Raw genomic sequence first — 27604 nt, 5'->3', positions numbered from 1 at the left:
TCCCCAAGGATTCAGGAAGAGGTCTCTCCCCTACCTGGAGATGCTGAGGATTGAACCTGGAACCTTATGCACACAATGCATGTGCCTTACCCCACTGAGATTGCTGTAGTCCCATCTTCACTTTCTGCCCACGTTAAGGGATAGAGAACCCATGGCCCAACAGTTGTTGGATTCCACCTCCTATTCACCATAGTCAACATGGTCAATAGTAAGGGGTGATTTGAAGTGCAGTGTGTGTGTGTGTGTGTGTGTGTGTGTGTGTGACTTCAGACCACAGACTTGCAGTGCAATCCATTACATGTCTATACAGAAGCCTCTTTGAGTTCAATAGGACTTTTTTGCAGTAAGTGTTTATTAGGATTATTGCAGCCCAAGCGGAATGGCATGAGCACCCCAGTTGAGTCAAATGAAAGCAAATTTTTTTGGGGGGGGAAATAATGAGCCCTAATAATCTGTTCCTTTCCCATGCCATTTTTTGTTTCGTACATCCAAATCCAGACGAAGAAGAAGAAGAAGAAGAAGAAGGAGGAGGAGGAGGAGGAGGAGGAGGAGGAGGGAAAAAGAAGAGTTTGGATTTGATATCCTGCTTTATCACTACCCTAAGGAGTCTCAAAGCGGCTAACAATCTCCTTTCCCTTCCTCCCCCACAACAAACACTCTGTGAGGTGAGTGAGGCTGAGAGACTTCAAAGAAGTGTGGCTAGCCTAAGGTCACCCAGCAGCTGCATGTGGGGGAGCAGGGAAGCGAACCTGGTTCACCAGATTATGAGTCCACTGCTCTTAACCACTACACCACACTGGTTATAGATCTTCAACACGCATGCTGTTGCAGACTAAAAACATGTGGTTGTTATCGCTCATTTTATTTTGTAAGGACATTTTTTTTTGAACAAATATTTTTTTCTTTAATAATGGATAGATAGCAATGTTTATTGTGGCTTTGCAGGTTCTTGATAATTGCCCTTTTATAAAAACTTTACAGTTCCAGACAGGCAGTGCAGGTATCAACACCCTGATGAACTGACATGGCTGATGGGCAAGTCATACAGACCTGGTCTAATCTTTACTATGCTGTCCAGTCTCATCTTTATCAAACATTACCAAAGCAGAATGTTTTTGCAGCCAGCAAAAAAGGTTGCTACAAATAACTGTTTCCTCCGCCGTCTTATTAGCGCACCTGTCAAAAGTACCTGAAGGAGTTATCTGAGTGGAAATGCTTATGACATCCTGTTTTAAAAAGAAATTGAAGTAGATTGGAGGGGGGGGGTTGTTCTTAAGAACACAATGTAACTGGAGCCTTCATAGAGCATACTATGGATATTACTGTATGTCAGACCTGGTTAGCCTCTTCAATCAATTTGCAAAAAGCTTTCAGTTTTATTGATGCTCATTTATGTAGGCAGAAATGGCTGGATTCAATTTGGACTTTAATGTACTTGTAATTAATGAGTGTTAATCAGGGTCAACTGCATGTTGTTATGCAGAAGATACACAACTGGATCTTCCATGTCTCTCTCTGTGTGTGTACTGCAGGGCCCATGGGCACATTTGAAAGCTAGAGAAACTGTTGTGGGCATCCATCCCACACCATGACATATTCTATAGGCTACAACAGAATGCTTATTTAAAGCCTATTTTCAGTGTGGGAAGGGAACCCAGTGCTGGCTTGTGCTCACTGGGACTGGTAGGTACAGAGTGGGCAGGCAAACAAAGCAAAGTGCCATCAAATTCAAGCACAACCTGTAGACATATCAAAGAACCCTATAGCACAGAAAGAAAAATGAATCCAAATGATAACTTTTTTGAAGCCATGGGTGGTTGTTGTTGTTGTTGTTTAGTCCTTTAGTCGTGTCCGACTCTTTGTGACCCCATGGACCAGAGCACGCCAGGCACTCCTTTTTTTAAAGAAGTTTTTTATTTATACAACAAGAAAAACAAACAAACAAAAAACACAAATACCGAATTACACACAGATTACAAAAATAACCATAGACACTTAATATTCTTAGCAAACAATAAAACATCTATTGGTCTTAACACTAAAGACCCAACCTCCTGTCTATTCCATACTTCAAATTCATATTACTTATTGCCAATACACTTTTTTTTTCATAATTAAACTTATTCTCATTAAATCTAATTTATTATATCTACCTTGCAACTATTACTGAAGTTCCTCGAATGCTGCAACAGAATTTAAACTACTATATTTATTTTTCAGATATTCTTTAAAAACCTCCCATTTAGAAACAAATTCCTGTTTTGATTTATTTTTTATTTTTTCTGATAAACCATCTAATTCAGCATATTCTGTCAGCTTTTGGATCCAATCTTGAATAGAGGGGATTCCATTACTCTTCCATTTTGCTGCGATCAAAACTCTTGCTGCCGCCGTCGCATATAAAAAGATACCCTTCCTCTTTTGTGGAATATCCAAATCTGTTATTCCCAGGAGGTAGGCCTCTGGTTTTTTATTGAAAGTAGGCACTCCTGTCTTCCACTGCCTCCCACAGTTTGGTCAAACTCATGCTGGTAGCTTCGAGAACACTGTCCAACCATCTCATCCTCTGTCGACCCCTTCTCCTTGTGCCCTCCATCTTTCCCAGCATCAAGGTATTTTCCAGGGAGTCTTCTTTTCTCATGAGGTGGCCAAACCATTGGAGTCTCAGCTTCAGGATCTGTCCTTCCAGTGAGCACTCAGGGCTGATTTCCTTCATAATGGATAGGTTTGATCTTCTTGCAGTCCATGGGACTCTCAAGAGTCTCCTCCAGCACCATAATTCAAAAAACATCAATTCTTCGGCGATCAGCCTTCTTTATGGTCCAGCTCTCACTTCCATACATCACTACATGGATCCCGTTCATGGATCACTGCCTTGCCGTGGCGAAGGGGCTTGAATAACTCGGAGAAGCTACGAACTATGCCGAGCAGGGCATCCAAGATGGACAGGTCATAATGGAGAGTTTTGACCAAACGTGATCCACCTGGAGGAGGAACCGGCAAGCCACTCCAGTATCCCTGCCAAGAAAACTCCATACACAAAGAAGCCATGGGTAGTGGTTCCCAAATGCCATAATCCTTTGAAAGCACAGGTGCTTCAATGCACACAGACACACAGGCATAACTTCTTGCAATATTGAATTGCTGAAGCCAGTTACTTGTGTATAGAGGTGGGTGGAGCTGTCAATTTTGTTCCCTTCATTTTCTCATTTTTCCGATCTTAAATTCAGTTCTCCACACATCTGCACCAATCTGTGAGTTAAAAAATAATAATTTGTGAACATCCAGTAGTGTTTTAGTGCATATTTTCCCCTAATAAACACATTTTTATGTATGCAATTTCCCCTAATGTACACATTTTTGCAAATCAATTCCCCCTAATATAATGCATCTCTGTATGTCGTTTTGACTAATAAATGCACTTCTGTGCACACTTTACCTCAGTAGCTGTGCTTTTGTCCACATTGATTGGCTGGAGAACTGTTTTGCAAAATTCAGAGAAGTGTGACTTTCAAAGGGAGGCTGTGCTTCAGTTTACATACTGTTTCAGAAAGTGTAGATTTGGTAGGTTCATCCTTAAATATGAGTTTCATAGAATTTCTCCCTCGTCCCTATTTGCGGATGTATTTCCATGGGTGGAAATTGCACTGTTTTGGAATATCTATGAGACAAGTTAATTCAATAGTCATCCCCCCACCCCAAAGTTGCCTCAATCTGCCCAGTGGTGCAGCTGGTTCTGGAAGCAGTTCGTGGGATCCCAGAGAATGGCAAATCTGCAAGGTACCAGGGATCTCTAACAGAGAACTGTTAGCGCACACCATCACAGACCACCATTGCTAGGATTCTTTGGAGTGGAAGGTCAACTGGTAGAAAAGCAAAATAAATTTGTAAAGTGGATAAGTTACCTGAGTCATCTTTGGAGAGACGAGAGATTAGTAGGAGACGGACAAAACACATTCTCTTGGCTTCCATAACTTATTTATTAGGCAACAGATTGCAATGTGTATATTTTCAAAAAGAGTTAGCTGCTCAGTTGTTAAAATATATTCTGCTGTCATTAACTTTTGCAATTGGAAACCTTCTTCTCGTTTCTACAATAGGTTAACATCAGTGTGCTTGTGTGTCACCAGTTTCATTCAGCCTCAGACTCCATACTCTCTGTGTCCCTCTGAGAGACCTGCTGGGACCTCCAGTAAATACAAATGGAGTAATATGATACTTGCTACACTGACTCAGTAAAAATCACAACATTGTGTATTCTGTTTCCTGAGGAAATGCCTTAGAACATTGCTCCCGGAGGACTCAGAAAGTATCAATTCTTCTCATTATAAGAGATAATTCTACGCATCCCCCTATTGTAGGAGTCAAGTTGACTGCCATACACACTTCAAGCTGAAAACATAGCATCCGGACAGCAATTTAATATACAGCTGGCTCAGGCAGGCATATGACCCGTGAAATCAAAAGCTGCGCACCAGCTTTGTTTTGCAGCTCTTGCGGGTGTTAGGACAACCCCAACCATCTTTGCAGTCCTGCAGGTAGCAATAAGAGAAAGCTTACTAAGCCTCTAGCAGGCCTCTGAACATGGCTGCCGGGCTGCGCTCAACTTGGTGAGTCATGAGTTGTTCAAGCCTGTGCTACTCTATTCGTTTTAACAGGCAGCAAACCGACAAGACCAAAACAAGACATTTTGCTGACTGAGGTGGACTAGCAATTGGACCCCATCTCCCCATGTAAAGGCATGTAATAGCAACTTGACTAGCTGGTTTATTTTGGCACCCAAGACAGAAAATCACACAAGGATATTTTCTTGTTTGCACAACAATAATAAATGAACAACTTACATTTTACTGCCCTTTCATGATTGCCTAAAATCAACCACCTGAGGCAGCTGCCTCTGTCTGCCTAATGGTAGGGCTGGCTCTGGTCAGCAAACCACTCTGCCGTGGTCAGAGACAAGAATAGAACAATTATAAGGAAATTGGACTCCACTCAGCAAACATCTTAAATCAGGCCAGTGTCACCCACTGAAGTAAACAATATGCAAAGATTGTTTACAGTGTACTTATTGTTTCTCTGCTAGCATTGTTGATTTGTGGTACAGTCATACCTTGGGTTGAAGTAGCTTCTGGTTAAGCATTTTCGGGTTGCGCTCCACGGCAACCCGGAAGTAACAGAGCACGTTACTTCCGGGTTTCGCTGCTCGCGCATGCACAGACGCTCAAAATGACTTCACGTGCATGCACGGAAGCGGCAAATTGCGACCAGTGCACGCACAGACGCGTGGACGCGGGTTGTGTTCACTTCAGGATGCGAATGGGGCTCCAGAATGGATCCTGTTCGCATCCAGAGGTACCACTGTATCTCTGTGTAATGCAGGGATGGGAAACCTGTTGTACTCCAGATGTTGTTGGACAACTCCAGTCATCTCTGACCATTGGCAATGCTGGTTGGGGCTGATGGGAGTTGGAGTCCAGCAACATCTGAATGCCCACAGGTTCCCACTCCTGCTTTAGAGAACAATGGTACATATTGCAACACGGCGCCCACTCAAAAGATTCGTAATGAGCTCATTTAAATGACAATGATGAATGCTTGTGATGGATATGCTGATATCTTGACAGAACAGTTTATTGCTTGCATGTGTGTTGAATTTAAGACTCCAAAGATGCCGACATGACTTATCAATTATTTTCTACTTAAAATGCAGAAGGAATGACTTTTTAAAAATATACTTACAAACACATCTTAGGATTTGATTTGTGATTAAAATTCCATGTTCCCCTGGACTGACACTGTATAATGAATAACACACTCTCTTGTGTGCTACACTCAGTAAGAATTATCAGCTACTACAATGCATTTTGGAAAATGACCCTCTTTGAAAGGCATGCTCACCATGAGGTATGAGTAACTTCCGATCGCCCATTAGCTTTCTAACATTCCCGACATGTCATGTGACATGGAATAACTACTTTTGCTAAATGAGCCCAATCTATGCATGCATTTTCAGAAGGAAACCCCATTGAACTCAGTAACTGTACATGAAATTGCACTCTTAATGAGGGATAGCTTTGCAATTGGTGGGTCATATGAGGCCAGTAAAGCGAGTTGAGCTCCACAACCCCAGAGTCGTTCGCGACTGGACTTACCGGTAACTGTCAGGGGTCCTTTACCTTTACCTTTATGAGGAGGGTTGCAACTCAGTGGTAGCACACATTCTCTGCGTGCAAATACTTCACTCCCTGACATTTCCAGGGTTGAGAGAGACTCCTTCGTTTGTTTCTAACAAGTAGTCAATATTCTGGAAAAACCATTCTTGATATAATTCATTTTAACACCACAATAACACTTTGGTCCAAACCCATTTAAAAATCAGTTGTGACTAAGATCACGATCCTGTGCACACTTTCTTGAGAGTAAATCCCTTGCTTTGGACCTTACCTCTGGATAAATCTCCATAGAATCGGGCTCTGCTGTAGCTGAGAACTCTAATGCATTATTTGGATTTATTGGCACATTTTGCAAACACTTAGGCACTTGGTTCCGATACATTTGCCTGTGATTAACTTTGCCACACTAAAGAGGTTTCTTCCACATCTTCAACTGTATGAATTATTAACATTGGCTAATAGGTCAATGATACTAACAGATTGCCAAGCGTGCCAAATGTGGCTTTCTTTACAGGAAAAATGGCGGGCACCAGAGTTTCATTGCTTTTTCAAGGAGGGTCCAGGGCAGGTATCTGTTTTGGGTTTTGAGGCACTGGCAGCTGCTGGAGGAAGCTGGGTGCTGGCTTTGGCCCAGGGTGGCATGTGGGAGTCTGATCAGCAACGAACTATAAATCTAGCAAAGGAGTGACGTGAGTGAGAAACATTTTTCTTTGCTCTTCACTGTATACCCCATAAAATTATACTGTGTGTGTGTCACAGAGACACACAAATGCACACAGAGAGAGAGAGAGAGAGAGAGAGAGAGAGGTTTTAGCCATTCTAAATAAGCACTACTGATAAAAATGATTATTTATGTTGCCAGTAATGGAGCATAAACAGCGCCCTTATTAGTAGGCAATTTCACGGTATCTGCTCAGTACTTCTGCGATTCCTGATTTTAAATGGATGCGTCCATTAATTGCCTCTCCACCCCCTCAATGTGAAAGCCTGATTTAGTTCAAAAACAGTCAGGATGAAAACACAGTCCTAGCTTAGGGATGGTATTTACATGCAGGTCTTTTTGCCGTTGTGCCACAGGTCCATTACATCCTGTGTGAGTCATCACAATGCGCACTGTAGCAGTTGGCTGAAAAGGAGAATGTATTCCATGTGTGAAAGTTAATCCAAATATGGAAATTGCCCTGTTTTGTATTAACTACTGATGATACAGCATAATCCCCAGGGGCGGGGGTTATTTTCTAGATGCTTATTCCTTGAAACTTGTGTGTGTGTGTGTGTGTGTGTGTGTGTGTGTCAAACTGGCCATATATTTCCCCACAGTGAAGAAAGCTTTTTAATTCCCTTGGCATATTAAGAAACCAGTCTCTGGTGTGGCATACAGCAAACGTATAGAATGTAAGCACATTATTCAAGGTATCCAGATCAGGTGAGAGTCTGACATGACATCAGAACACAGCATCCTCCAGCAGCTCAGGGTCACAGGACACAGGGAACTACTACTGATCCATCTAGTTCAGTACTGTCTGTACTGATTGGCAGCAGCCTTCTCTCTCAGTCCTCCCTAGAGGTCCAAGGGATTGAACCTGGGATACTGTGCATGCAAAGAAGATGCTTGGCCACTGAGCTATGGACCTTCCCTGCTGTTGGAGGCCCAGTGTCAGAGACCAGGCTGAGGAGAGCTACTCTGATGAGGAATGGTGGGGGGGGCTCCCCCTCCCTCTGCTCCTGACCAGGATCCTGAAGCTGCCCAGGAGCAGTGGAGCAGTATAAACTTGGAGCAGTGGTTTGAAGAGGGACATAGTTCAGAAGACAACAGCTGGGAAGAACTGAGTGGAGAACAGCTAGGAGAAGAACGGGGAAGGGGGGGGAGAGAGAATTAACAGACTCCCTTTCACTGGAAAGTGTCCAACTGATCAGTCCAAGGTCAAGGAGAGCAGATAAGGTGGAATGCCAAATGATTTTGAGATCAGGTTGCCAGACGAGGAAGTGACGGGGGTGGCTCGGGGGGAAGTGGGTGGAAACCTTAATTGGGAGCGCCTTTCCTCTGAGAATGGAGTCTTTGTTCTTTCGCTGTGATTATTAAAAAATTATTTAACTGGTAGGAGACTATTTTTGCTTTGTTCTGTTTATCCACAGCCAAAGGGAGGGAGGAAGGATCCAAGATGCAGATATGGCAATCTGTTTGCTCATTTGGAAGTTCCATGATACACCTAGCCACCACAATTTTGTCTCCATCCTTTTAGGAGGCCATCTAAATTAGTGGTCACCCCTCCTTCTCTTTTGTTATAGAGAACTTCATGAGTTTACTTACGTGCTGTGTGAAGGCATACTTTCTTCTGTCTGTCTTGGCCTGAACTTACTAACTAGATTGGCAGTGTGCACATGAACAAAACATACATGCATACATATATATGTGGCGCTTCGCAACATGGCTTCAAATTTAATTTTGGTCACCGAGATTCAAAGTAAGCAAAATGAAGAAATGTCATATGCTGGTTCTCCTAACAACAGGAATATCGGTTACAGAAAATTTACATTCAAGTTTTCATTGCAGGCCATGTAAGCAGAATGCAAATGACAGTAACAAATGCAGTTTAGTTGCTTGGTATCAGATTTGGCACGTTCACAACAATGAACCCAGACATGGAGATATTCCTTATTTTGCCATCTTTCATGAATAACCTTTTCCATGATCCACACAGTCCAGATTTTAATAAAACCTTTATTGATTTGCCTACAGAGGTTCTTCTTTTCTCGCAGGATGTTCTGTGGCCAATTTAGCCATGCAATAAACAAGGGTAATCTGTTCCACACTCACACAGTTCAAGGTTTATGAATATGGTGTGATACACAAAGAAGGAAACATAAATAGACATCCTTTCCCATAGCCCTAGACCCCTAACTAAGAAGGAAGAGTGATGTTTCTAAAGGTTCGCTCTCAAGACATGCTTCCAGAAAACAATTATCCCAATTTTACTCAGAATCGCAGACAATTTGTAACAATATTTATGAAACTGCCTTATCCTGATTGAGAACATTGATCTATCTAGCCTGATGCTGCCTGCTCTGACTCATAGAAGCATTCCAAGGTGTCTTTCCCAACCCTGGAACTCTTTTAACTGGAGGAATCAAACCTGAATCTTGAAGGGTAGCTCTACCATTGAGGTACTGCAGGTAACAGTTAGCACTTTACATTAGAGCACATTTTCCATCCCAGGGACCACGTCCCCTCAAGGAGAACCTTCAAGTAGATTACCATTATGTTTCCTGGAAATTCACTTCCTCCCAGAAGCCTTAGGCACAACCCCTTATTTGCCCTACGGAAGTAATGGGAAACCTCTGGCCCTCCAGATGTTGATGAACTCCTAGCAAGCATGGACAATGGTAAAGGATGATGGGAGCTGCAGTTCAGCAACATCTGGAGGGCCACCCCTGCTCTACCGTAACAAAACTTAAGTACCGGTATGTGCAACAGAAATGAACATTTTTGCATTGGTTAACTGCTTCCATTCCCTTCCCTTTGTTTCCTGTGTCAAATTTTAGGTGGTAAGCTCACTGGGAAAGAGACCACACACACAGGGATAGAAGACAGTCACATCCATTGCCCCTATCCACATTTGCCTCTTCACCCATCTCAGGCAGGAGGTCCCTGGCCAGTTGTCCAAAAGGGAATGTAAAAGTTCGAATTAAGCAAGCTTTGATTAAACTGCGGCAAACACAGAAATTCCTGGGCTCAGTTTATGCAAACGAACCAGGTTGGCTTGGCAGGGCCAGCTGAGTGCAAGCCATGAAGGAATAAAACAGAGTAAATGGCTCATCAATGGAAACTGTCACCAAGGGCAGAAGACTTGACAGCAGAGGGAGGTTTCCAATGCAACAGAGGGGTCCTTCTTTGCTGTGCCCTAGTGGGCAGAGGCAAAGGCCCAGTTTAGGGTTTCAACTTTGAATGACGTAGGCTCGGGGGAGTTCCTTGGAGTCGGTTAGCAGCCAGGAGGAGAAGGAAGGGGACAACCTCCATGTGAGCTGAGAATGGCAGGCTGAAACAAAGAGACACAGAGGATGGCTTTCTGCTGAGCCTGGATAGACCCTCATAGGTAGTCAATGCTCCGCAATCCCTCCACCTAGGTGCAGGTTGTATGTATGTGTCAATAAACCATATATCATAAAGACATCACAGTCTCTGCTGTGCCCAATTTCTGGAGGAAAATTTTTGGGTAAGTGCCTGGAACCTCACGCCGCTCAGAGATGGGGTGGCATGTAGCAATATATAAAGGGACCAGATTTGTGCTTAACTTCATATTTATTCCATATAAGAGGCAACTCGCCTAGCTTTGTTTGAAAGTAGCAACTACCATGTTATATAAGCAATGGCACAAGCAATTCCAAATAATCAACGAGACCTTAGATAAGATCAGGAGAGTATATAATACTGGATACAGTTGCGCCAAAAGCAACCTCTTGGCATAGTGAGCGACTTCTACAGAGTTAAGAGTGAATTTGGCCCTGTAGGTCTGGTATAAATTTCAACACCAGATAATAATTTTGGCGTGACTTCAAGGCTATTGAAGGAGGACTTGTAAGATGATCTCCCACCCACCCTTTTCTTTTACTTTCCTTTTCTTTTCAAATCAGACTAGCTAGAGTATGCATAACAAAATTTATATATTAAATTCAACTATCCTGAATGTATTCCGCCAGGGAAATCGTTATTGGCATAGTAATACGAGCTAGATATAATCCTGGAAGCTCTTCAGGTTTTGTGCATAAGTACAGTCCTCCTTTCCTGGAGCAAGAAGTCAAGTATTCCCTTGGGTCTGGGAAAAGAGCAATTCCATCAAGGATAACAAAAGCCAAGAAAGCTTGATTATCTGTAACATCTGCATAGCTGAGATTGACGGCTGGTCACTGCGAAAGGAATATGAGCAGGTTTGGGTTTTTATCTGCTGCCTCGACCATTTTATGATCTGCTCTTGAACTGCTACGTGTTTTTAATGAGGTGGGTTTATTGACAACAGCAACATTATTTTGATATTTTTGTTCTCTTAGCCACCTTGGCCAGGGTCCAAAACTAATACAGGCATACCTCAACCCATGGAAATCATTGGGCATAAGCAGATTAAGTTGCATGTTGGATTTTGACCTTTGACTTGAGTGTAAGAAAGGCAAGATGTAAAAATAAATAAATGCACCGTGTATTAACGCTGTAAATGTGTTGGACACGATCCAGCAAAAGCTTATTGTGCTTCATGCCACTTTCTTATGTTGCTGTACATATCATCATCATCGTCGTCATTTTTTATTTGTATACAGTCTTTCTATCTTATAATACTCAAGGCGGTTTACAAGCTGAAGAAACAAAAAATGTACAATCTAATGCAATACAAAAATGTAATAAAACAAAATTTTCAAATAAGCAACCTACATCAAATAAAGTAACACTCAACAATTATTAGAATAGTACAAAATAATAACATCAACATATAAAAGTTAAAGAGAAATCCACTCAACAGTTACAATAAATAATTTCTAAACTATAATCAAGAAAACAACAGCAAGCCACAGTACATATAAAATAAAATATCAAAATGGGGGCTAGGAAATCTCCACCCAGTGTCCATTAGCTGATTCCCATTACTTGTTTCCCCATGTAGAACTCCACTTCCACTGAAGTTGTCGTCTGCACATGTGCTACTACTTCTTCAAGCAGCACATGGCTATACATGGAACTCCTTCCACAGGAGGCAGTGATGGTTACCAATTTAGATGGCTTTAAAAGAGGACCGGGCAAATTCATGGAGGATTCAGTTATCAACGATTCCAATTACTATATTCTACCTCCACAGCAGGAGGCAGAAATGCTTCCTGTGTTCCCCAGAGACCACAGGAGGGGAAGAGGACTCAAATGCTTGGAACCTGCTCACAAGTTTCCCACAGGCATCTAGTTGCAAGAAGAGGATGCTGGACTAGATGGGCCACTGGCCTGGTCCTGCAAGATCTTCTTATGTTTTTATGTTCCTATGACATCATCTGCGCAACAGCTGATGCACACACCTCAGCTACAGGTGAAACTCGGAAAATTAGAATATCGTGAAAAAGTTCATTTATTTCAGTAATTCAACTTAAAAGGTGAAACTAATATATGAGATAGACTCATGACATGCAAAGCGAGATATGTCAAGCCTTTATTTGTTATAATTGTGAGGATCATGGCGTACAGCTGATGAAAACCCCAAATTAACAATCTCAGAAAATTAGAATATTAAATGAAATCAGCAAAACAAGGACTGCAAATAGAGCAATATTGGACCTCTGAGAAGTAGAAGCAAGCATATGTACTCAGTACTTGGTTTGGGCCCCTTTTGCATCAATTACTGCCTCAATGCGGCGTGGCATGGATGCTATCAGCCTGTGGCACTGCTGAGGTGTTATGGAAGACCAGGATGCTTCAATAGCCGCCTTCAGCTCTTCTGCACTGCTCGGACTCATGTCTCTCATGTTTCTCTTGGCAATGCCCCCTAGATTCTCTATGGGGTTCAGGTCAGGCAAGTTTGCTGGCCAATCAAGCACAGTAATCCCAAAGGCATTGAACCAGGTTTTGGTACTTTTGGCAGTGTGGGCAGGTGCCAAAGTCCTGCTGGAAAATGAAGTCAGCCTCCCCATAAGGCTCGTCTGTGGAAGGAAGCATGAAGTGCTCCAAAATCTCCTGGTAGACGGCTGTGTTAACCCTGGACTTAATGAAGCACAGTGGACCAACACCAGCTGATGACATGGCTCCCCAAATCAACACAGACTGTGGAAACTTCACACTGGACTTCAAGCATCTGGCATTGTGTGCCTCCCCATTCTTCCTCCAGACTCTGGGTTCTTGGTTTCCAAATGAGATGCAAAAGCTGCTCTCATCAGAAAAGAGATTTGCATGTCATGAGTCTATGTCATATATTAGTTTCACCTTTTAAGTTGAATTATTGAAATAAATGAACTTTTTCAGGATGTTCTAATTTTCCGGGTTTCACCTGTAAACTGCAGCTTCTGTTTTCAAATTGGATGGAAGCTGGTTTGAGGGAAACCACATTATCTCAAGAAACTACAGAATACAGATGGATTGTGGCTAACATCATGCGTACTCAGCTTCAAACACCAGCAGTGGAAGCGAGCTGGAGCCTGAGTAACCTGTAACGTGAACATATCCGAAGCCCTGTTGTTTTAACATCTTGGTCCTGTACATGTTTGTTCAGAAGAAAGTCCCACAGATTTCAGCCTGTCTTAAATCATAGAAAGCGTGTGCTACTCCGACTTGCAGTGGCAGCACAAGCGATTATGTAACTGGATTCCTCCCATTGTAATTTTATCTTCACACCCGGGGGCATCTTCAAAGTGTAAGCTTTCTGTTGTTAGTCAGGCACTTCAAAAGAATCACTCCTTCTTCAAAGGGTTTTCTTCCCCGTTAATGGAGGAGTTCGGACTGATTGGGGTTGGGCTTAGTCATCAACAAGCTTGCTATTCTCTCACCACTTAGAGGCACACAGCCTAGTGACAGTCTCTGCCAAATTTTAATCGGAACAGACTATGGTCTGGGACACCCAAACACTCTGTATGTTTTAGAGGTTCAGGACACGCTTAGTCCTATTGATTCCAATTTTGGGGTGGGGGACGTGGAATCAGTTAGAGCATTGGTTTCTAAGATTCTATCAGCAGAAGACCATGATCGTTAAATAGATCTGCAATCCAATGCACAGTCAGTTGGGAATAAGATGAATTAAACACACCTATTTCTGGGCAGATATGTATAAGATGGCACTGTAAGAAACTCAGCACCCTGGTTTCAGGGACAGGGCAGAATGTTTCAGTGCTTCTGAATTCTTCTGCCCTAATGTCAAAGCTGTGCTGGCCAAGAACCAGATTTGGTCTAATAAGAAATCATTGCCATACGGTGCAGGGTGGAATCCAAACACAGCAGTGGGATATTATCTTTATAAGGACCAAACAAAATGCCACAAAGCCACAAGAAGTTTTTTTTTGCATTCTCCAAAACTCTCCTTTAAGCTAGATGCTAGCGAAAACAAGCAAGGAAAACAGTAGGGTATGATATTAAAGCCCCAAAATCTTCAGTTTGTGGCTATCTTAAGGTGTCGGGTGCATATAATTATAGTGTCAGACTAGAAGTGGAAAGAACTGGGTTTAAATGTTTTCTCCACCATGCAGCTCACTGTGTCAGTCACCTGGCCTACCTCACAGGGTTGTTGTTAGGATATAAAATGGGCCGGGGGACCCTATACACCACCCTGAGCTTAAAAAAAAAGCTACTTGCCTGTCTTATTTCCCAAAGAAATTCAAGGAAGCTAACAGATTAATAACTAGCATTATTCTAAACTAAACCCAATACAATGAAAAACAGATTAACAAATCTGGTCACACAACCTAAGCTAGTAGAAAAGTTATTTAATGAGCCAAAGGCTTTATTAAAAAACCAATTCTTCATGGGGTGCATGAAATAATACATTGAATAAGCCTGTGTTCCTTTGATAATGAATAATAACGATAAAAGGTAATGAATAAAATGGACCCGGGGTGTGACTAGAGATTTGTGTAGATTCTTTTCCCCTGTGAACACAGGTCAGTTCTTCTAAACTTTGCCATACAAAGAGTACAGGAAGCTTGGATGCTGTAACCACCTGAATGCTCATCAGCATTTTCCAAGACGAAACGCATCACGGATGTAAATATAATCCAGATCACCTCCGCTGCTAATAACTGGGAGGTGATTTCTACATTGGTTATTTTTTGTTCAGTCTTTTGTAGCTGCCATAAATTTGTGCTTATCTCAGTTTGCTGTTGTGATTGTGATACAACAAGCGATTGGCAAAGTGCATTGATTTTTTTCTTACAAATATCCCCTTACATTCAAGGTTATTACTGTTTTGGGTTTTTTTGCCTGAAATGCCATTTAACTCACCCTGGGGATCTTGTGAGGACTGATGCAGAATGCAAACATTTTAAGGGCTTGTGCACTCATTAAAGTTTGCCCATCGGTTCTTTTGCTACTAAGAGACAACTATAAGGCCTAATAAGTTAAAAGTACTGTAGACGTAAGCAAGAATCTGTGATGGAAAGGGAGGTAATTTCCTCCTCTCTGAATTCATCCATCCCCATTCTGCCCCTGCCTGTGATTGCTTGGGCTGTGTTTAATGGTGTTACTTATATTTCTGTTTTGTAAGCCTGTGTTTGATTTTATTGTAGAAAGATGGGAGTTAAATGCATGAAAAAATGCAATAAAATAAACTTCTCCAACTTCAAGGTGCTGCTACAAGACTCCTTCTTGGTTTTTTCCTGCAACAGATGGACATGGCTACCCTTTTGGAAATAAATTCTGATTGTACACTTCTCCAGGCAGGGACCTGTCCTGTGGTTATCTGTTTCTGTCTTCTTCTTTTTTAAAGTTCCTTTTCCACAATTAAAGCGTTCAGCAAGGCATTACTTCTTTTTGTGAATATCATGGCCACTGGTATGTGACCAAAAGGAAACACCAGGAAGAACTTTCTGACAGCAAAAGCTGTTTTGACAGTGGAATGGACTCTCTCAGGAGGTTTTGGACTCTCCTTCCTTGGAGGTTTTTAAACAGAGCTTGAAAGGCCATCATAGTTGAGCTTCTTGCATAGCCCTCGGGGTCCCTCCCAACTATACAATTCTATGGAAAGGTAATTCTGCCCACATGTCTCAAGACGTTTAACACCCTCCTTGCTAGACAGCCTTCTGGGTCCTCCTCCACATTCTCCAGGGAAAGGAAGACACCGTCCTTTCTCCCTGGCTGGGAAGCGTAAGGGAGGCACCCGGCCAGGAAAATCGCAGCCTCCCCACTCCCTAATGGAAGAGGAGCTGCATTAAGCCCATTAACATCCGCCAAATGGTTATCATCAATTTTTAATCAGAAATAAGACCAGAAATATGGTAAGCAGCAGCTCCCAGCAGCAAGTAAATTTAAATAACGCCAATAGGGGAATCCAATCACTTAAGCGCAGGAACTCGAGCAGCAATGGGGGAGCAGAGGGGTGCGCGCCGCTACTCCAAAGGAGAAGGCGACAGGCAGCTATGTTAATGGAGATCGAAGCGCTGCAAAAAAGAAAAAAGCCAGCCGATCCCTCGGACCCATTAACCCCTTCCTAGGTCGCCCTCTCTCTTTGGCGCCCCGCGCGCGCAACCAAACACACACACACACCAGCACACAGCCGGTGCCAGATTTTCCCGCCTCTCGCCTGCAGGACCCAGCCGCGCGGGCAGCTTTTGCAAAAAGCTGGATCTTGCACGGCATCTCCGCACTCCGCAGCTGGTCCAATGGGCTAAAGGGAGATCCATCCCGCGGCTCTGCGGGGCCGCCTTCCAGCAGCCTTGGAGAGAGGCTCCTTCGGCGGCAGCTCCCTCGGCCGCAAGAGTTTGCAGAGCGCATGCTGGACGGGGCGAGGGTGGAGGGGCCAGCGAGGTCCCCGTCCCCTCCTCCTCCTCCCCTCGAGTGATCCGGTGCCCGACGGAGGAAGGAGGGCGAGAGGGGGTCAGGAGGAGGATGGGAGCCGGCCTCCCCCCGGGGCTGCTGGCGCTGGGGGCGGCTTTGCTGTGCCCGCCGCCCTGCCAGGGCAGCTGCGCCGAGCTGAAGTGCGGCGAGCAGGAGAGCTGCTGCAGCTACGGCAACGCCACCTACCCGGAGGTCAAGTGCTGCCGGCTGCCCTTTCACACGTTCCTGGACAACGTGGGCTGGTTCGTGAGGAAGCTCTCGGGGCTGCTCATCTTGCTGGTGCTCTTCGCCATCGGCTACTTCCTGCAGCGCGTCATCTGCCCGAGTCCGCGCAGGAACAGCCGTCGGCGCCCCGGACGACGCCGCCGCGACGAGGACGACGACGACGACGATTGCGACGGCGACGAGGGCGACGGGGACTCGCTGGCCCGGGGAGGCACCCCGCTTAACGCCACGGCCGCCACGTCGCAGGACTCGCTGCTCGACAGCGGCCGGAGCAGCCAGGCGCCGCCGCCGCCGCCCCCCCACCTGCCCCTCGTGTCGCCCGTCTTCTTGCAGCTGCCCAGCTACGAGGAGGTGAAGTATTTGCCCACCTACGAGGAGTCCATGCGCCTCCAGCAGCAGCCCCTCGTCCTCCCCGTCACCAGCCTGGCCACGGGCGCGGGGAGAGGCCTCGCGGGGGCGGGCAGCTGAGGACCCGCTTTCCCATAGGGCCCCCCCCGTCCCCACCACAAGGAGCTGCAGCTCCCCGAGGGGGGGCGGCGCGCGTGGCCCGACGGAGCTGCCCCTTTCCACGGAGACGCCGGGGCGGGTGGAGGTGGCGGGCGGGGAGGCAGGGGGTCGCCCCGAGGGGGGTCCCGCGCTCCAGGAGCTAAAACGGTATTGGCAACCGACCCGCCGTGAGGGACACAAAACGCCTTTGCCTCCTTCTGCCCGCCCGACGGCCCCGCCGGCCTTCCACGTCTGGGATTTCGGAGATACATCGATTAATTTTTTTTGTTAAGATGTTCATTAAGTGCCTGTGACATGCATTCGAGATGGACACGTTGGGAAGTAGGAGAAAGCAAGATTTTTAAATTATTATTTTCCTCCTCTCTTTTTCTTCTTGCCTCGCGGAGATGCCTTCCATTGTGTTAACGAACCCCTCTTCTCGCCGCAGATTAAAATCATGGAAGGGGTCGATGGATGTGATTTTTGTTTTTTGTTTTAATATGCGGCAAATGCAGCTCAAGTTGTTTTGGAATTTTATTTTTGTCTCCCTACGGGAATTTTCCTCCGGCTGCAACCCTGAGCCCAGTTACCGTACCTAGAATTAAACTCCCATGAAATGCAGTGCTGTTTACTTCCGAGGAGACATGCATAGGATTGCAGTCTTAAAAAAGCAAAAGGGGACGACGACCTTTTTTAATCAGACCTCCAGCTGATTTAGAGTCTTTTTCTTGCAAAGCTTCCCTTGAAGGCTGAGGTGGGGGTGTCAGAAGACATAGTCACCGTTTTGGGACTTTCCTTCATTGCGTCTTTGGTTTCCCTGTTTTTAAGGAGTTTGCTACAATTCACTTCCCAAAGATTGGGGGGGGGGGGTGTCTTTATTTTTGCAGGTGCAAAACTAGGCTTTATTTCACCCAGATCAAAGACCCAGTTTGGCACACACACACACATTTGCGTACACAAACACACAGGCTGAGGGCCTCAATGACGCCCCTTTGGAGGCTTCATTGGGCAAAAAAACCCCAGCTAGCCCTCCCCTCCCCCCAGCTACGGCTCTGATTTTTTTATGGTGGTTGGGAAACTCATCGAAAAACTTCCTTCGAAGCAGAGTATAAACTGCTGTTGATCCTTCCACTGATTGCTACAGGGATGGAAGTGATAAATAGTCACAGTTTTATGGCTTTTCTGATAATTTGGATTTTATCATTAGTGTTGGCCCTAACTGAGTATTGGTGGCGTGCAATCTCATCCCCATACAATGTAGACATGGGTGGGGGTGCAGGTGCAGGCAGACTTGCTGCAAGAGCAGAGAAAGCACCCCACTTCTTGGGGGGGGGGATCTCTGTTGGGGAGATGTGTGCTCCAGTGATGCAGCTCCCACTTCTGGCTAGGGCTTGCTAAAGATTCATGCCCGCCCTTTGTACCTGCACACTTTTTTTCTTTTATAACAGATGGGTTACAGATTAGTATACCGTATGTTAAGATTACATATAGCCTAACCTCTGCCTTAATATTTTAAGACTGCAATCCTGTACATTCTTAACCTGAGAGTGAACTCCATTTAAAATTAAGGGGGCATTTCTGAGTATTATTATCATCCTAATCATTTATGAATCACTTCCCGTGGGGCATCCAAATGAGTTTGCAACATAGACACGCATAAGAGGATTGCACTGCCAGACAATTGCAAACTTCTCCACCTTGCAACATCTTTATCTCTTATCTCCACCCACTTCTTGTTTGGTTTGTGGTTTTTGTCATTGGGCAGGGCTGATAAAAGATTTTTGATGAACTCAGAAGCTTTGTTCACTTCTGTTAGTTGGGACCCTGAACTGTTCCGTATGCAATTAATGTAGCACAGTTAAGGTGAGACACCAGTTCAAATGTTGCCCAGGAGGCCTTGCTGGATTCCCCCCCCCCCAAGCTTCAACGTAAGGATGATATTTCCTTGGAAGGCTGTTACCAACACGGCTGAAATAATGTTTGTGAAGCAGGTACCACACCTGAAACACTCAGCATAAGTGCAAAGCATGAAGATTAGGTAAATGACCTTAGATTAATAAACCATTTGCTCTTCCCCCCACTACTTCATATTTTGCTCTGATCGACACAAACATTTAAGATCATTGCACATGCTGGCTCCTCACCTGGGGCCTGGGAGTCATGCAATGCTGCAGGCAATAAGACTCCATTTTGGATCATTGATGGTGCCATCGAACATACATAAACCTTGCCTTTGATGGCTGTCCATGACCAGCTGGTTGCAGGCAAGAAGTGAGCGTCTGTAGCAATTTCCAGCAGCCTTTGTGATCCCATTGGTTGCCAGAACCACACAGTCCCATTTACATCAGTTGAACTAACTTTTGATTCACTACACTTAAGTGTTGCATTTACTACCCTGCGGCTGAAACACCTACATAAGAGTAAGTCCCAGAGAGCTATATGTGGCTTATTTCCAAGTAAACATGCATAGGGCTGGGCAGGTTTGGTGCTACTGCACAATAAGATCAGGCAAATGTGGCACATGCAGCTGATAATGCCTGCGGGGATCCATCATTGCCTGAGCCACCCAGGCAGCTTTTAAAAACAAACAAACAAACAAACACATTAGATTCTTAGAGGAAGTGTATTGGATAGTTTAATAATTTGTTATTGTATGTCACCATAAGGTTCTGGCATAATGGTGATAAACAATCAAACAAAATAATAAAGGTAAAATCAAATTTGCAGCCAGCCACAGAGTTTCCTTGTAACTTGGGGCTCTATTCAACTAAATGTGGAGATCTGAATTTACACATGGAAGAAAGAGAAACTGGGAGAAACAAAAATTGACAGATTCACCCATTCCACCTGCATCTGCAGAGGTCTTCCCTGGAGTCAGCAGGGTTCCATTTCCCTGCCAAAACTAGGCTCAAAAGCATTCTGTGGTAGCCAGTAGATTAGGTTGTGATTTGTGCTTTGTTGCTGTGTGTGAGTTGCACACAACGGTTTCTCCAGTTGGCAAATGTACCCACAAGACCCCAACGGTTGGCAACACTTTAATCGATTAACAGGCTCACATGGAAATAGATGGTCCATTAGGTGTTAAATAGATGGTCCTAAGGCAGGAAAGGATTTTCAAGTACAAAGCAGCAATGGAAACATAGCCAAAAGTGAACAAAAACCAGATAAGGTGATGTAAGATGGGTACCACCCGCTCCCAAGCATCAGCACGAGTCACAACCCTAGTGGCTGTATTGTGGACCAGCCGCAGTAAAACTTAAAAGTCACTTTTAAGCACATGTGGAGCTAAGTTTGCCTTGTCAGTTACAGTGCAAAGGGTTCGGTCACCACTTCAGTTCCTGATTTTACGTAGTCTGTACAAGTCTGTTGCTCCTGCAAGCTCTGTGCTTGTTATACTCGGACCCATTCTGGGTAGTTTATTAATGTACAGTACACTTTTTACTTCTATGTATGCATCCCATGTTCCTCAAGAGTCCAGCTTCAGTCCTGCAGTTTAGAACATTAGGTGAGTGTAAAGAAGTGCATTTAACACCAAGAATATAGAAAGTGTTTCATGTTTGCATGTGTTTACTGACCCTTAGCATGTGCACCGTATGTAAACAGGGAATTCAGTCAGTCAGATGTGCATTATAGGTGCTTCAAATCAGCATGGGCCCACTTTTCTGAAAAGAAGAAGCTAATACTGGCAATGCCCAAGTCATTAAAACTAAAGCTTCTGTGCCAGCAACTCAACTTGAGATTCCCTATCCCTCTTGAAGCCAGAGATATTACATGAGGTGAGGACGACAGCTTTTACTCAGTGCCTAAAGATTTCCTTTGTCCTGTCTAAAGATGAAGACAATCACAGCTTTCTTAAAGTGGTTGAAAGTGCTGTCAGTGCCTTCTAAACAAATGTGCATGTTTCTGTCCAAAAGGGTGTGTGGTTATGGGGGTGGGGCAGATTTTGCAGGTTTTCAGCTTAGTTCAGTTTGAAGCTAGACACTGATGGGCACCCATTGACCAGTGCCCATGTCGTCACCAATATATAGACACACAACCTCTAGAACAGTCTTGCAACTGCTTTTAAAATGTTTGTAAACTTTATTTTTGTAAGGTGAAGAATAAATGTATATTTTTGAAGTGCAGGCCCTCAAGGAGAGTTCAGAAACGCAGGCAGCTGCATGATGTATATACAGACTGACAGGCATTAACACAGATGAAAGGGCAACACTAGATAACAAATACCTAATTCATTAGGATCAGGATGATTGCAAGCCTTTGCTTAGTTACCTAGGAGTAAGCTGCAGGTGAACAACCTGTAGTTTGACTGCACTTTAAAAGCTACATGGTCCCTCTAGCTCAGTCTCTTAGGGTTTCAAGCCCCATGTTGAGCAAAAGATTCCTGTATTGCAGGAGGTTAAAGGTGATGGCCCTTGTCCCTTCCAATTCCACAATTCTATTATGTGTAGTAATCCTCATACACCCTTCCCCAACCTAGTGCCCTTTAGGAGCCATTATTCCCAGCTGGGTGATGGAGGGCACCAGATTGGGGAAGGTTTGTCCTATTTCTGTAGCGTGAATCTGATCAATATTTTATGGGCTTTTTTTTTAATTTAGATTACGATTGACCTTTAGCTTCCATTCCATCTGCTGCAGTGCTGTTGTTTCGGATGTGAGCTTTGCAGGTATCTGCTACAGCTTGTGGTTAAGAGGCAGCGATACATTCGATACATTTTCGTATCTCAAGCAGCAGCAGCAGCATGTTTTGTGTGCTAATTGTTGTGTTTATTAGATGGAAGTGTTTTAGGAGAGCTATGCACTTTGAAAATGAAAATCTGTGGCATCCGAAACAAACTGTAATGTACGGCCGGGGGGGGGGGGCACAACAAAGAAACCTTAAATGGCCTCCATTATTAGTCACTTTCCTGCAATTGAAATGCACCAGAGGTGGAGCCAATGACTTGATCTTTGCAAAAGGAATATTCTTCTGATCATCTATGAATATATGGGGATGCGAACCAGGAAAAAAAACACATTGCCACCCTGCCCCTTTTCACCCAGTTCTTCCCCAAGATGCAGATTAAGTAACACCAAACCAGTGAAACAGTGAGCGGTTACTGTTTCTCCAACTTAATTTTTGCCTCATAATGCTAATGTGAGATTTAAGGAAGCATTCACAGGAAAGTCAGCAGGCAGGAGGAAAGGTGTATGTCTACAGAGCGCAGTCCTCTATTTGAAAGCATTCTCTGTTTGCTCAGTTGTCCAGTCCAAGCCCAGCTTAAAGTAAAAGAACCATATGAGTGGAACACAGAGTCATGGAAGTTGCCCATCAAATGTTCACACCTTCACTGCAGGCATACAGGTCACCTGGTTGCAGCCATCCACTCTGGTGAGCTGCATTGCATTTCTGTTTAAAGTATAGCAATAATTTCCAAATTTGCACCAATCAGCATATGCAAATTGGCCCTCTTTTTTTGGCAACGGGTAACTGGCCACCTTAGCAGAAGGCAGTGGTGGCTGGTACCTTTGGGATTGGTAAGGCAGAAGGGAGAGGACAACAGCTGGTGGGGGAGGGGTCAGAGACAATGACAGGCAGTGCCAACCTCTTCTCGTTTCGTCCCCATCATCCTTCCTGCAAGTTCTAAAACTAATTTAATCCAAGACTAAGCCTAGTGGGACTAAGGAGGAGGCAGCTGACAGCTAGTGGCACCGAAAGAAGGCAAGCAATTGAGGGGTGGCTGAAGGCAGGTGCCTCTACTGGTAGGCAGGGGTTCTTAATCATTAATGCAGCTGCCAATTCTTCCCAGGTAGTTCTCTTCCCCCCAGGAGGCTTTATAAAATTGAAAGTGAGCTTTGATGGAGGGAAAGCAGTGTGGTGGTTGTGTTATGTGTGCATGAGATTATTGGGAGGTGTAGGAGGAGCTCCTGCTACTCAGTCTTCCATCAAGCTCCCCCTCCCCATATTTCTCTTATTTCCGTTTTTCAAATTCCTCCTGAAAGTTAGTAATGATGGGGACAGATCCATCTTACGAGAAAGGGCATTATATGAGTGGGGAACCACTACTGGAAACATCCTTGAATGGATGCAACGCCAGCTGGGTAGCCCCTTTTGGTAGCACCACCAACAATGCATCACCTGCAGATTGTAGGGTCCAAGATGGTTAACACTAGGGAAGCCTTTCCCCGCCTCTTTTTTTAGCTACTTGGGTCGCAAGCCATTTAGGGCTTTATATTATGGTGTATATAGGGCCTGGTAGCTCACTGGTAGCCAGTGCAGTGAAAGGACCGGTTCCACCAGGCTGACCTACTTACCCACCTAGCAGCTGTGTTCTGCAGCCTCCAGACCAATTTCAAGGGCAGCTCCACATAAAGGGCATTACAGTAGTCCAAGTGGGAGGTCACTGAAGCATGGTCAGCTAAGGTCAAGGGACGGCTGCAGCTGGCAGAGCAGCCTAAGCTGGGCATAAGCACTCTTAACCACAGAAGCAACTTGAGACTTCATCATAGCTGTCAACCTTCCCTTTTTTGGAGGGAAATTCCCTTATTCCAGTGCCGTTTCCCACTGCTTCCCGCTGCTATCCCAGATTGATATCCTGTAGACTGTCCCTGGGACAGGTGAGGCTGCTGATCCCTTAATTTCAAGGCTGCTGATCCCTTATTTTCAAATCTGAAAGTTGACAGCTATGGACTTCATTGACAAGTTGAAATCGAGGAATATGAACCTGTTCCTTCAGGGGGGATACATGTCCCCTCCCAGAACAGGTCATCTATCTAATTCCTGGACACAGGAACTAACCACTTACAGCTTCAGTTTATTGGTCCCCATCGAGTCCATCACTGCCTGTGGTCCATGACCTTCATAGCATCCCCTGGTTCTAATGGAATGGAGAGATAGCACTGTGCACGGACTGATGCTCCAAATCCCCAGATGATCGCTTGTAACAGGTTTCATATAACATATAGGTGATAGGACAGATGCTTGTGGGATCCCACACAGCCCCAAAGCCATGAAGCTGAGTAACAGTCTCCTAGTTCTACTTTTTGGCAGCAACCCTGCAAGTTAGGAGCAGAGCCACTGCAATAACATAAGAGCCCAGCTGGATCAGGCCAATGGTTCATCTAGTAGTCCAGCATCCTGTTCGCACAGCAGCCAACCAGTTGCCTATGGAAAGCAAGAAAAGAAGGACCTGAGTGCCACAGCAATCTCCCTGAACCTCTACTGTGGAGGCTGATGCACAAAAATCATTTAGCTATTCTGTAATCACCTTTTCCTCCTTTAGCACACCTTTGACATCCTTGTCATCCAAAAATCACTCTCCCTAGCTAGTTTGCTGCTTCTAATTACGGTGGTACCTCGGGTTACAAACACCTCAGGTTACAAACACTTCGGGTTACAGACCCTGCTAACCCGGAAGTAGTACCTCGGGTTAAGAACTTTACCTCAGGATGAGAACAGAAATCGCGTGCTGGCGGCACAGCGGCAGTGGGAGGCCCCATTGGCTAAAGTGGTACCTCAGGTTAAGAACGGTTTCAGCTTAAGAACGGACCTCCGGAACGAATTAAGTTCATAACCAGAGGTACCATTCTATTTCTTTGGTGATTGTAGTCCTTGCTTTTAGCAATGTGCTACTTTAGTTCTTTTTCTGCATTCCTTGCATTTCTTTCCCCCAAAGTTTGTGTTCCTTTATATTCTCATTTAGACAAGACTTTCATTTTCCGAAAGAAGGCTCCTTGTCTCTAATAGCTTCCTTCACTCTGTTGAGCATGCTGGTATTTTCTGTTGGTACCTTTTGTGATTGATAGTATACATTGCAGGTGAGCTTCTATTATAGCAGTTTTGCACAACCTCCAAGCATTCTGGAGAGATTTAACCACCTTCACTTTACCTTTAAACTTTTTATCATTCTCCTCCTTTTTGATATGTTTCTTCTTTTGCAGCCACATGTGATCGTTGAGCTTACTTGGCAATTCTCAACTTACATACACATTCAGTTTGATAGTACTATGGTCCCTGTTACCAGCTGGTTTAACCAAGTTAAAATCATGCTTTCTAGTTGGTGCTGTGGCCAACTTATTTAGATCACCATCACTGAGGGTATTTAGAGACTGTGCCGCTTTGTTTGATTGTAACACAAATGTATTCAAGTCTATGTGACGCCACCTGAAGTCATGCATCAGTGCAACAGTTCCTCCTGTGGATGCCTCCTTGCTTTCATTCTGCATCTGCATCTTTGGCATTTTTCTTTGGTATCCCTCCTTTCTTTCAGAGTGGTAGCATTGGCTGTAATGCTAAACACTGTTTGACAACCTAAAACGGAGCACATTGTGTAATTAACTTGAGTGCCTGCAGCACAATGGCTCCATCTGAGTTTCTGCCAATATTTCAAAAGCTGTTTTGGTTTTGAGGCTTGAACTGATATTTATTTTGCCCTTGGTATGCTGCATGCATATGAAATCTACATTAAGGCAGGGTTGGGGGACAAAATGTGGCTCTCCAGGCAGTGCAGATTTATGGTCTGTGAGGCCCCGTGTGCAGCCTTTTGGGGAAGCGGGGGGCAGCATTTGTTCACCTAGAGCCAGTGTGGTGTAGGGGTTAAGAGCGGTGGACTCGTAATCTGGTGAACCGGGTTTGATTCCCTGCTCCTCCACATGCAGCTGCTGGGTGACCTTGGGCTAGCCACACTTCTCTGAAGTCTCTCAGCCTCACTCACCTCACAGAGTGTTTGTTGTGGGGGAGGAAGGGAAAAGGAGATTGTTAGCTGCTTTGAGACTCCTTTGGGTAGTGATAAAGCGGGATATCAAATCCAAACTTCTCTTCTCTTCTAATGTGACTATGTCAAAATTAGGAGCGTACGAGGAGATAATAATAATGTTTCTTCCTTTGCGCTGCGCTCATCTTTCTCAACACAACTTGGGAAGAATCACTGCTGTGGATCAGACAGGAGGAAAAGGTGATAATAATGATGCTTCTGAAATGCCCCGCTCCAAAACAAAACAAAACCCTTGGGAACAATCAGGAAAGATGTGACAATAATGATGATAATGAGAATGCGTCAGATTTGAAATTGTACTATGAGGCGTCATGCCTATGCTGGGTCAAAACATGGATAAAACTGGAAGATAAGGAAGTGCTAGACCTAGAGGGATTTAACAACAGATTTGGGTGGCACGCCTATCTATGGCATGGGAGGAGAAAAGTACACAGGGGCTTCGAAAATCATATTTTCAGAGGTCCACTGATTGAGGTATGGGAGAGGAACAGAGATATGTTAGAACCTAAAACACCCCATTGGCTATCGCCACTAGAAGTCATGAGCGTTAAAAAGATTAACATGAGGGACAATTGGGCTACCTATGAACAACTGTTAATGAAAGAAGAAGGAAAGTGGAAAATGAAGCCGTACGAACAGGTCAAAGAGAAAGTCTATGATTGGCTGCACTATTTCCAGATAAACGGGATGTTCAGGAAAGATATTAAAGACAAAGGATATGCTGATAAAGATTCTAGATTCCAGATTGAGATATTGAATAACAACTATAAAATTTTGTCTAAAATGTATAATCAGTTATTGGAATGGAATTTAATAGACGAGGAAGTAAAGTCGGTAATGATATATTGGGCTAGAGATATCGGTCATAATATATATTTTGAAGAATGGGAGAAACTTTGGAAAAAACATCTCAAGTTTACAGCTTGCGTGACACTAAAGGAGAATTTAATGAAAATGTTTTACCGATGGTATATGACTCCTGCAAAATTAGCCAAAATGTATGGAACTTGTAATAAATGCTGGAAGTGCAAGGAAAGGGAGGGGACCTTCTACCATATGTGGTGGGAATGCCAAAAGGTTAAAGGGTTCTGGGAGAGTGTATATAACGAAATGAAGAAAATTCTAAGATATACTTTTGTTAAAAAACCCGAGGCTTTTCTGTTGGGATTGGTAGGAAGGGAGATAAAAAAGAAAGATCACAAGCTGTTCCAGTATGCAACAACGGCAGCAAGAGTCTTATTAGCTCAAAATTGGAAATCAGAGGGCCTACCGACAATTGAGGAATGGAGAGCAAAACTATTAGATTATGCGGAGATGGATAAGATGACAGGGAAAATTAGATATTCAAAAGACCAGAGGTTCATTAAGGATTGGGAAAGTTTTACGAAATATCTGGAAAATTTAAGTGATGGACAGATAACACTAGTGGGCTTTAAAGGAGCTCTGTAAAAAGAAAAGAGTATTGT

At 44.2% G+C, this 27604-nt stretch overlaps 1 protein-coding gene and 1 long non-coding RNA gene across 3 annotated transcripts in view; one reads left to right on the top strand and one right to left on the bottom strand.

The window, feature by feature from the left end:
- Positions 1–566: 566 nt before the first annotated feature.
- LOC308478486 (putative membrane protein C3orf80 homolog) overlaps positions 567–27604 on the top strand; it is a 63488-nt gene continuing 36450 nt past the window's right edge. The window contains exons 1-2 of one of the 2 annotated variants that reach the window (XM_081008332.1): positions 567–665; positions 11825–19184. In XM_081008332.1, the coding sequence (XP_080864458.1) occupies positions 16729–17370 (642 nt within the window). In that variant the 5' untranslated portion in view covers positions 567–665; positions 11825–16728 and the 3' untranslated portion in view covers positions 17371–19184. Of the gene's footprint in view, positions 666–11597; positions 19185–27604 lie in introns of those variants that run through there. The other variant, XM_081008333.1, reaches the window with a different exon arrangement.
- On the bottom strand, positions 8876–16963 carry LOC308478548. Its single transcript, XR_013987140.1, has 2 exons — positions 16864–16963; positions 8876–10210 (listed from the first exon to the last, which is right to left on the bottom strand). It is a non-coding gene; the product is annotated as an uncharacterized lncRNA (long non-coding RNA).

This window comes from Podarcis pityusensis (genome assembly GCF_964106645.2).
Source record: "Podarcis pityusensis genome assembly, chromosome: 5".
Lineage (NCBI taxonomy): Eukaryota > Metazoa > Chordata > Lepidosauria > Squamata > Lacertidae > Podarcis > Podarcis pityusensis.
The sequence above is the reverse complement of the archived record's forward strand: the minus strand, read 5'-3'. Positions and strand labels throughout refer to the sequence as shown.